Source organism: Fopius arisanus, unplaced genomic scaffold, assembly GCF_000806365.1.
Source record: "Fopius arisanus strain USDA-PBARC FA_bdor unplaced genomic scaffold, ASM80636v1 scaffold00049, whole genome shotgun sequence".
Classification (NCBI taxonomy): Eukaryota; Metazoa; Arthropoda; class Insecta; order Hymenoptera; family Braconidae; genus Fopius; species Fopius arisanus.
In genome coordinates, this window is record NW_011887788.1 from 447,377 (window position 1) to 458,011 (window position 10,635).

The window sequence follows — 10,635 nt, forward strand, 5'->3', positions numbered from 1 at the left end:
TTCATTATTCAATCATATCGCAGATACGAGAACGAGAATTCTACGTCTAATAATAATAATAATAACAATAATAATAATAATAACGATTACTATTAATTATTTCTTTAATTTACTTAATGAAGTCCAAAGAAAATTATTACTATTGTTACTATAATTGTTATTATTGTTATTGTTTTTATTGTTATCATTATTATTATTATTATTATTTTAGTTTAGAGTTAAAAAATACCGTGTGTAATCGTAATCGTAATTCTCCGTAGTAATTTTAAAGGCATTATATTTATTTATAAAAATTAATGAATTGCGGAGATTCCTACTTTGCCTTTCTGAAGGCGAACGGTTCGGTACTGCGCTAGCAGATGGGGGTTCATTATCGATAACTATATTATTCATGGGAAAAACAATAACTTTTTAAAAATTTCAATAAAATATTGAACTTATCAATTTAATCTGAACTCCAAAAACCTGAAACTGATAAAAAAAATGAAAGGTAAAAATAAATTTCAAATCGATTGCTCATATATCATTATTATTATCTTACTTTACAATTTGTTCAACAATAATTAATTAGAAAATACAATGTGCTCGTCTATACTCAACAAAAGATATTAATAAAACATTAGTACATACTTGGTATGTACTTCTCGTTTGAGAAAATTGATTAAATCAGCCTCGAATATTTCTCCTCTTGTTCCACGAATTGCTTTGTGAGTTAAAAAATTTCAACGTGGAAATGCCTCAAAGCAACTGTCGTATATTGCACTCCTAAAGGTCTTCCCACGTAATCGATAACACAGGTGTAGAGAAAATCCCAGGGTAAAATAAAGATCAAAGGGGATGAGACAGAAATAATGTAAAGATATAAAAAATATCGTACGATCCCTCACAGACTAAGATATCACATTGTAGAGCTGTCTGCTTTCCTATCGAGACTAGTTCTGAGTTCGTATTTTTTTTTAAACATATAAATAATCCAATTGTTAACGGTAGAACTCTGACAGTATGATAACTCATCCTCACGCTATAAATTTATATAAATATTCTCTTATTCTTCTCCTCGCACCGTTCTCATCGAAAATATTTACAGATATCACGCTTTTAACGATGAGAAGTTGCGAGCATTTTCACGTGTGAATTACATATTTACAGCTCCAAAGAGTTGTGTAACAATATTTAGGTCCTCAGATAATCTCAAAATGTCAATTCATTGAGAAATCAATGAGTTGTAATCGCCGGCCTCTTTGGATGTTCTCGATAAATAATACCTCCTGGGGGATCATCTCCTGGAGCAATCAGTCTCGTGGGGGAATAATCGACAGTGGATTGATCTGAATCTGAAACACGGAAATTTAACGGGTCAATGCAATTGCGAATATCAATCAATCCTCACCACTGGTCAACTGTAAAATTAAAAAAAAAATGAAATTGTCAACAAATGTTATGTAAATAAAAAATATTATTGTCTCAATTATTTATTGAGGGCGTGAATGAGAATTTATTTGGGTTTTTATAAGTGAATTGAAAAGTGAAATTGAATTTAAATTGGATGTTGCAATTTTTATCAATATTCACAATCGACGACTTTTACTGTAAAAATGCATGTCTCGTGTATGAATGCTGTCATCCTCTTGCAATTCTCACTTGTCACTTGTCCCCTTTGTTTTATTTCTCATCACACAGCGACCTTCTTCTGGCACGTCGCAATTCAAATAATTGACGCCTTCAGCGGATAGAAAGGGAGGAGCAATTATTCAGGATAGAGTAATGAGAATTTTGAGTCATTTTTTTTGTCTCACGAATACGTTCGATGACTCGACGAGTCGAGTACATTGAATATCTTTTGATAAACTTGGTGTGATTACCGGGAAATGTACGGTAGTACTCCCTAAAGTACGTGATCGAGAAATCAAACAGTTATCGGCATTGAGTTCAAGTCCCGAGACAAAATTCTACTTTCACATTTGTCGGCTGCAATAAATGCTCATAACAATTTTTCCATCACATCTGAGGCGAACACGGAAAATTTTTATCGTCAATTTTTTATTCAAACTGATCAATTAAAAAAATTTTAAATACTTTTTAAAATTTTAAATAAATTTGTAACAGCGAAAACGAAATTTGATTTCGATTCAATGAATCCAAAATCATTGGATAAACGATCTAATTGCTGAAATCGAGTGAAAAACACCTGCAAAAATGTTGGCGATGATTTGAAATGGAAGAAAACCTGTTCTGAGGCTTTCAAAGTCTGCCAAAAGAGAGAGAACTACGAGAGGAGGATAAAGATTCAAAATTACCTATTTGGATCATCCTTGAGACGAAAACCATCGATTTTTACAACGTTCCACTCATCTCGGGGATCTTTCGAGTAGCTGAACGATACCTGAAACCAGTAAAATAAAAAAATCACTCATCGCTCTTAAATATCCCTATTTATACCCCAATAAAATCATAATATTCCTCATTAACCAGAAATATTGGATAGTATACACCGAATCTCTGGGACATAAAAAAAAATTTGCAACTCATGTGTACTATAAGTCATAAAAGTTTTTATTCTTCATTATGCGTGAATGCAAAAGTCAAAGAGTGGTGAGACACCTGGCGCGAGACACGCCACTTGAGTAACGATGAGATCGCTCGAAGGTCTTTACCTACAAGGTACTAGTATATTATGTATATATGTACTGTATACAACCCGTCGAGTTGTCGTTCATCATGAACTCCAGGGATACCGACGCTTCGCTATTTTCGTGTTATCATTTAGGATCCACGAGCGATCTCATTTGATAATATCGCGGGGAGAGAAATTTATAATAAATGTTATTTCACAAAAATTTTTGAGAGCGTTAGATTAATCGCGGGTTTTTTGCAAATAGTCCAAAAAATGAGGACTTATAAAAAATTTACAACTGGACATAATTTTGAGAAGGAGAATTTTTTAAATAAAATTTTTAAACTCAACATTTGTATTTTTACCTGTTCGTGGAAGGTGTCCTCGTTGAGAAACTTCATAGGTTCCAAGTGTGAATGAAACTGCTCAACAACAGTTAATTGTTTCTTCAGCAAATGCTCAATAATATATCCCATGGTGACATCATCAGGCAATCGAATTCTGTCACCAACAGTTATAAATTTTCCACCCCTGAATAACAGAAATGAAAAAAAAACAATTGATTAAAAACGAGAATCGCGAATGATTAAAAGTAAATGAATTCGCGATGGAGCGACAAATGAATAGTTGATTGCCCCTCGGGGGCAGTTCAATATTTGTGTGCAATCGAAATTTTTCGATTAAACGAGAGACGGATAAATATTTACGGAAAAATATGAAAATGCACGAGTGGATAATGACCCTCGATACTTTTAATAATTTTTTACGATATCAACATGACACCTGGAAATAATGTCGGCATGTTCAAGGCATTCCCTCCCAGTCCGATATTCTCGCCAGCTAGATTGGCTCCTTGTTCATTTTCAATTAAAAACAACGTGAGTGAAATAAAATGTAAAATTAACGAATGCCTGATGGTTATGCGGGATAAAGCCATCGAGAGGTACATCCGCACCGCCTCGGGTGAATTAATCAATACACCGGCTCGGTGCGTATGAGTGAATTATTCGCATACAACTTTATCCAATCCATTCTATCTCATTCCCTCATATCAAACAAGGCAACGCAAATTATCAGTAAAACGCGAAAGGACAGCAGGTGCTGGACGTCAACCTGTCGTCTAATCTGCATCACCCCGGAATCCTTACAAATGAAAAAAAAAATACAATTTCTATAAATAATTACACTGCAGCAGTCGCGAGGGAAATGAAATTCCGTGAAATTTGTGAGGTGGATATGAAATGGCATGAATCACCGTGTAAATTCCACATGGAGTGAAAAGTTTCGCGAAATTGAACTCTAAGTCGCGTTCTGTCAATTTCCATGGAAAACTTTATGATTGAAATTGTAGAATGCATCGTAAAGAGGACGTAACTACCGCGTATTTTTTTTATCGGACATTCTGGCATTTTTTATTCACCATCTTTATGATTATTCCCGGATTATTCAATTTTCGCGGGATTTTTTGTCAACTTTTTCGTTACTCTACGATTTTTTTTACCAGAAAAAAAATGCATCGAGATCTTTATCCCAATTACATCACTCCACCATATCAAATTAATTAATTGAATTCAATTTATTTAATCTATCCAGCAATTTATTTAAACTTTTTTTCCCATCGATGGGCAATGAACCCCTAAATTGTTATATTAAAATTTATTTATATTAAACCGACACGTCTCAATAAATTATGGAACTCAATAATAATTAATTATAACCTTTCCTTCGCCTCACGGATTACGAAATCTTCACGTAATTTCTCCGAGATTTTTCCCAGTGTACGAATAATAAAAATGATTAAAAAAAAATAAATTATCTATGAAGTGGAGTTAAGTATTAAAAAAAAACTAAAAATAACCGCGGAAGCGGTGAATCGGGAGAAAGAAGTTTGTATCGATGGATTGGTATATATAAATCGAGCCAATTAGGGTGGTGGGAGGGAGGGAGTGAGTGGGAGAGGGGGCCGGGGGGAGGGGCAACAGGTAGTCGCAGGTTTGAAAGGACATGAGCCCTTTTCAGTGGATAAAATGTAAGTGTACCGTTTAAAAATGCCAGGACAAATATCTCAAAGGATTTGCCGTCCCCACGACGCGAATTCTCAATTTTTTATTTCTCCATTGGCAATTTTGTCCATTTGTTTTATTTAATCAACCGTCATTTCCCTAATCAGCTGAAATGCTAAAGGTATTCAAATGGCGTAGAGTGCCGCCCCTTTGGGAGCTCACAATCAGACAATTTCCATTCCTACAACTGGATGTATATTCTTATCTCACAGGGTAATGGATAGTCGTTGCCCCAGTGATTCGCGATTTGATTAACGGAAGTATTAAATGGTGAGAGAAGTGTTGAAAATAGCTCGGCTTTTCGTAATCCACGGATAATTATTTTTTCAATTGATTTTTCTTCACTCGGGGCCATTGTAATTCATCGCAATTACACGCTCCTAAATTAATGACCCCTCGATACTCGATTATTTTAATGTAATCAATTTATATGGAGTAATTTAACAATTAAATTATTAACCTGTTGCACTGGGACCAAGAATATCCCGATAACAAAAATCATTTAATTTTTCAGAGTAATTTTCTCTGTCTTTAATTAAATTGATTGAGTGCGTGGTGCAGAGCGATAACAACCGCGCGGTATTTTTCATCCCCCGTCGTGAAATTTTTGTCGCATCCAATTAAAAGTGGATAAGAAAATAACTAGTCCAGCAAGTGGTTAATTAACATTTTCTGTTTTCGATTGGACAGAAAAGGGAGAACGGAGAGACGCGTCTCTTCACCGTCCAGAAAGAGGGACTGACTCATTAGTGAATACCACAGGTCGAATTCCCCTCCCCCCCCCCGCCTTTGCCACCCCCTTCCACCCCCGCAGGACGAGCGATCGTTTCGTAGGCCCCCGTAAACATTTAGGTTTACCTCCGGACGCTTTTTTAATTGGCCAGATTAGTTGGGCAAAATCCATCTCCCATTGCCCATGATTTCACAATCGTTTTTCACTTCCACCTTTTTACACTGAAACCCGTATCATTCTTCGGGGACTTTTGGCTTTCCTAACGCACCGCCACCGCCGATTCGCGATCGGGTGAAATAATAAAATCAAAAGGAACTGAAAGAGGAAAAAAAAAAGCAAGGATCTGAGCAAATTCACGAGAATATCGGCCTCGTTAAAATACCAGCTGTCGAAATCGAAATTTCGGGGTTAAGTGGGTGAGACAACGTCCCAACTATTTTTTCTTCAGCATTTCTGCATTTTTCTCTTCTCATCCCTCGCACCCTTCGCTACTGCGTACGATTTTCTCCCTTTTATCCATTTTATTCACTAGGGCATCCCGGAATTCCGGGAATATTTGATATTAATGAAAGAAGAGTGACATCTTCTCTGAACATTAATTTTAATTCGCATTTCTATTTTTTTTTTAATAAAGCAAGTGCTTTTATTATTTTCTATGAAATGTAATCGACCGAATGCAGTATTTTTTAGATTAAATTCGTAAAAGTTCTCGGATTTATTCGGAGTGGAAAGAAAAATTAATGAAATTCTCGTAACTTTGATATTAACGGTGTAAGTACATGGATTGAAATTCAATTGAATCCTGCGTACGGGAAATGTATGCATTATAATACTGGGGGATCGATAGCTCGATGATTAATTCATGAAAAATACGGTGAAACTAGTTGAAAAGGAATTGCTAATAGATCAGCTGAGGAGCTCATCCAAAGGAATCCCCAAATTGGTTTTACTGCCGGAGGGCCAAGATTGGAGATACCCTCCAATATGCCCAAGAAAAAGAATCCAATTAACCCCGGCCAATATTCTTACATGACAATGTTCTTTCATTTAAACCCTTTCATTTTTTCCACCAGTCTGAAGGATTTATAGCCAGGATGCAAAAGTTATTTAAAAACGTATTAACTGTTTCTGAACGAAAATTGATGGAATGTAAAACGATTAAAATTTCATTCCAAATTTACTCCGGAGTAATCCCCAGAATATATAATATATATAATATATTTCACTGATGTCCATCTTAATTACCAATTATCACTTTCTTTCGTTTTTTAATTGCCGCAATGTCTATTATTTTTTTATTTTTTTCCAAGTTTTTGGGAATACCAAAAAAATTTGACGAGACGTGAAATTTCGTGAGTCATGAAATAATAATAGAATGCAAATTATTTCCGGTCAATTCTATTAACATTCTATCAGTGTTAATTAGCGAGGTAAAATGAGAAAATTGTTAAAATTCAATTGAAGTATGAATGAAGTATGAATTCAAATGAAAAAATGGATGAAAAATAGTCACGACATTGCAGGCAGTCCCATTACTTCTGAGATTTGATAAGAAAAAAGGATGTTACGAGGGCAGATAGGAAGAACGGAGTTGTCCTTCACCGAGTGATGCCTCAAGATAAAAAGAGATAACATGCGTGGGCGGGAATCAACGGTTCGTCTTACAAAGTTCTCGTATCGCTGTCACGACTCGTCTTTTTCTTGCTTATCAAGGGTTAATTAAGACTCCACAGCCGTACCCAATGGGGGCCCCATCCCTCAGTCCCTGAGTGACAGATAATACGATCGAATCGAATCGCTCGGTGGAAAGAAAAAAATGAGAGTAAAAAGATAAAAAAAAAAGAGACGGGGAAAAAATAAGGCAGAGCATGAAGTTTATGTTGTTATTCTCAAGGCGATTCTGCGGGGCACTGAGTGGAACGGTCGATGTCTTCTGTAACTACCACAGAAGGTACCATCCGAGGGGTCTCAACGTGAGAACGCACCTCCAACCCATCTGGTAGCTGAAGAATGGGCTTCGCTGACTGCGATAATTGCCGGTGTGAGGAAACGCCACGTCCGGGACGGGCTTTTCAAAAAATGTCACGGGATTTCATTATCATATTATTTTTTTTTCCACTCGCATTATCAAGTCATTTATGCACCGGGATCTTTGCACCTCACTGCAATATCTTTTGTATCATTTTTATATCAAGAGATACTCAACATTGAAATTGTTAACAATTTTTGTAAAGATATTTTCCAAATGAGCGGTGACTAAACAATTAATGGTAAACTGTCCCGAAAATACCGCAAAATTTATTAATAATCTCGAAGTGTATAGTACTGACGCGTCGATATATTATATATTTAAAAAATTCAGGATTATTGTTATTATTTTTCCGAGGGGGGAGGGTGGAGAAAACTTGCGCAGTAAATCGTGATTTTTCGTAAACAAAAGTTGTACTCCCGACATAAACTAGGGAAAAGCACTTGCCGATGTACCCACTGTACAGAGGACGATGGAGTACACAATATCCGGTGGATGGAGGTCTTATTCGTTTATTTATTTCGAGTTATACACGACTAGTCGATTCCCGTTGGAGAGTTGGTGCAGTAGCCCCCACATCGTACAATACACACCCACCATAAGAATATGAAAATACCAGGCAGGTTAAATGGGAGTTGCATGCTGGTGGGTGCAAAAAAAAAATGTAGAAAGAGAGCAGAAAGGGAAAAATAAAAACAATGCGGACTCCCTCGGTGAAGACGTGATGGGATTGCCCAACTGAATTTCACCTCGGCATCATGAATGAATCTCTCTGAATTTTTTTGTCATCCCCACAGACTCTGCATTTATCCCCTCATGAAATAATTACCGATTGAAATTACCTCCAATGACTCAATACATTCGACAATTCTCCATTGGATAGACGTGAAAAAATCCCAGACTAATTGAATCTTTCATATTTCATCAATTCAAAATTTAAACATCAAAAGACTAATTTTGGAAATTTCCATTCGTAATATTTCTATAGTAAAAAACCATTTTTCCGGTAAATATTCAACACAATATCCTCAGGAAAATAATCGCTCGAATGTTAAATAATTTTCTCGCTTAAGTGTCAAATATGGAAATGAGAATCCCCAGAATGAAAATAATTCGGCAATTAGTTGTCGGTCATTTGAAGTGTAATTTCTCAACGGTGGAATCAAATAACGAGTGCCGTTGAGTAACCGATAGTCCTGAGGAATGAGTAATTACGATAAAATAATTAAAATGCAGACTCACCCAGCGACTGGTACCATCTTGAGAGCCAGGGCACGACTGATACAGAAACCCGCGCCTCCTGTGGCGAACCAAAATTTCACCTTCTGCTGGAACAAAGAGTAATTCCATAGGTTTATTTAAGTTTGATAAATGCGTGGAAATATTATACGATTGTGAGTATCGTTGGGCGTAATGAGGTGTACCTGGAGGTTTCCAATGGGATCGAACGGTTAAAAGGGGATGGGCTCCGGTGATTAATCGTCCCCCAGTGAATTGATCGATTCATCGGCGAGGCGTTTGTGCCTGCCAGGTTTTTTAAGAGTTCATTAGGCAAGTCAATCCACCGCTTCCGAATGGAAGTCCATTTTTTTTTTTTTTGTTGATTTATGCGAACGATGATTGACTATTGTTGAGATATTCACCAGAGTCCTCTTTAGAAAAAAAAATTTACTCCTCTTCTCATAAACAATTAATTATTATTATTATTTCTTACTTCGAACTCAATAAAATGTTGATAATAATTAATGGAGTATAGGTTTTTTTGATGTGATCATGATTATTTAGTCGACATTAAAAAATCGATGGGAACTCGAATTTTCCTTTGTATTCTGGAATTAATTTTTTGTTACTCGTCATTTTATTTATTATACAAGAAGAATTTGAATGAATTTGGACTTTAGTAATTGCGCCGAGTGATTATTTTTTTCGATGCTCAATATTGTAGGGAGTATCGACTGGCGTGTCTATTCCGGGATTGCAATTAAAAAAATTAACGCATTATCAATTTATCGGCTGATAGATTCACGGATAGCCAGGCCACCGGGTGAGGAATGTAATTAGTCACCGGCAAAGGTACAATCTTGATTATTGGGTGCCTTCGTTACCGGTATTATAAGAGGTAGAAAAAGCCGCGTTGTAGATATTATGGTGATGGACCAAGATTGTACTTCAAGAAAAAAAAAAGGCAGAGAGTGGGACAGTAGATCTCAAGGCGATTAACCACTCGTAAATGCGTAGAGGCGATAATTAAAATAACTGACTGATTGGCCGATCCTCTGGGCCCAATATGCATAACGTCAAGCAGATGTTCCTCAAGTATTACCCATTAATTGACGATAAAGTAGCATGAACCCTCATTTTTTGCACGATTTTTTCATTTAATTGGTTCCTTCATCCGCCGGTCATTATTTTTATTTTTAGGATAGTCAATCGTAATGACGAGAGATCATCCGGTAATTTTCTCGGTACTCATACTTCTCCGCACTTTCGATCCATTTCAAAGAGAATTTATTTAACATTTAATTTTTAGAACGAATCCAAAAATCTAGAAATTTGTTAAAAATTCAATTATCCATTAAAATCTTGAATAAATCACGAGTTCTGGAAGAAATTGAAAATTCTATGAAAAACCGGGATTTCAAATATTTTTCTAAATAGATAAGCTTAAATAAACAAATTGCGTCAATCGACGGAATTTTTGAAAATATTCAAAAAATCCAAAAAATGAAAAAATTTTAAATCACTCCGTGAAGGCTCATTCTCCCTTATTTCGGATCTGCGGTCGATCCGCAACTCAGATCTGTTCACTGCTCCCGGGAATTCCCATTATTGCGAGAGTGGTGAATTTTTTTAGAAAATTTTTCAAGTGAAAAATTGTCAAAAAATGAAAAAATTAAAAATCGCTCCACGAGGGCGCATTCTTGTTCATTTCGAATCTACAGTCGATATGAAACTTAGATCTGTTCACTGCTCCCGGGAATTCCCATTATTGCGAGAGTGGTGAATTTTTTTAGAAAATTTTTCAACTGAAAATTTTTAAAAAAATGAAAAAATTAAAAATCGCTCCACAAGGGCCCATTCTTGTCCATTTCGGATCTACGGACGATACGAAACTCAGATCTGTTCACTGCTTCCGGGAATTCCCATTATTGCGAGAATGATGAATTTTTTTAGAAAATTTTTCAAGTGAAAAATT

General features: G+C 35.9%; 1 protein-coding gene across 2 annotated transcripts in view; it reads right to left on the reverse strand.

Annotated features, from left to right (window-relative positions):
• Positions 1–521: 521 nt before the first annotated feature.
• fng (Fringe glycosyltransferase) overlaps positions 522–10,635 on the reverse strand; it is a 45,055-nt gene continuing 34,941 nt past the window's right edge. The window contains exons 6-9 of one of the 2 annotated variants that reach the window (XM_011306689.1): positions 8,682–8,764; positions 2,980–3,145; positions 2,298–2,383; positions 522–1,334 (exon numbers count right to left, since the gene is read on the reverse strand). In XM_011306689.1, coding sequence (XP_011304991.1) covers positions 1,277–1,334; positions 2,298–2,383; positions 2,980–3,145; positions 8,682–8,764 — 393 coding nt within the window. In that variant the 3' untranslated portion in view covers positions 522–1,276. Of the gene's footprint in view, positions 1,335–2,297; positions 2,384–2,979; positions 3,146–8,681; positions 8,768–10,635 lie in introns of both variants that reach the window. The other variant, XM_011306688.1, reaches the window with a different exon arrangement.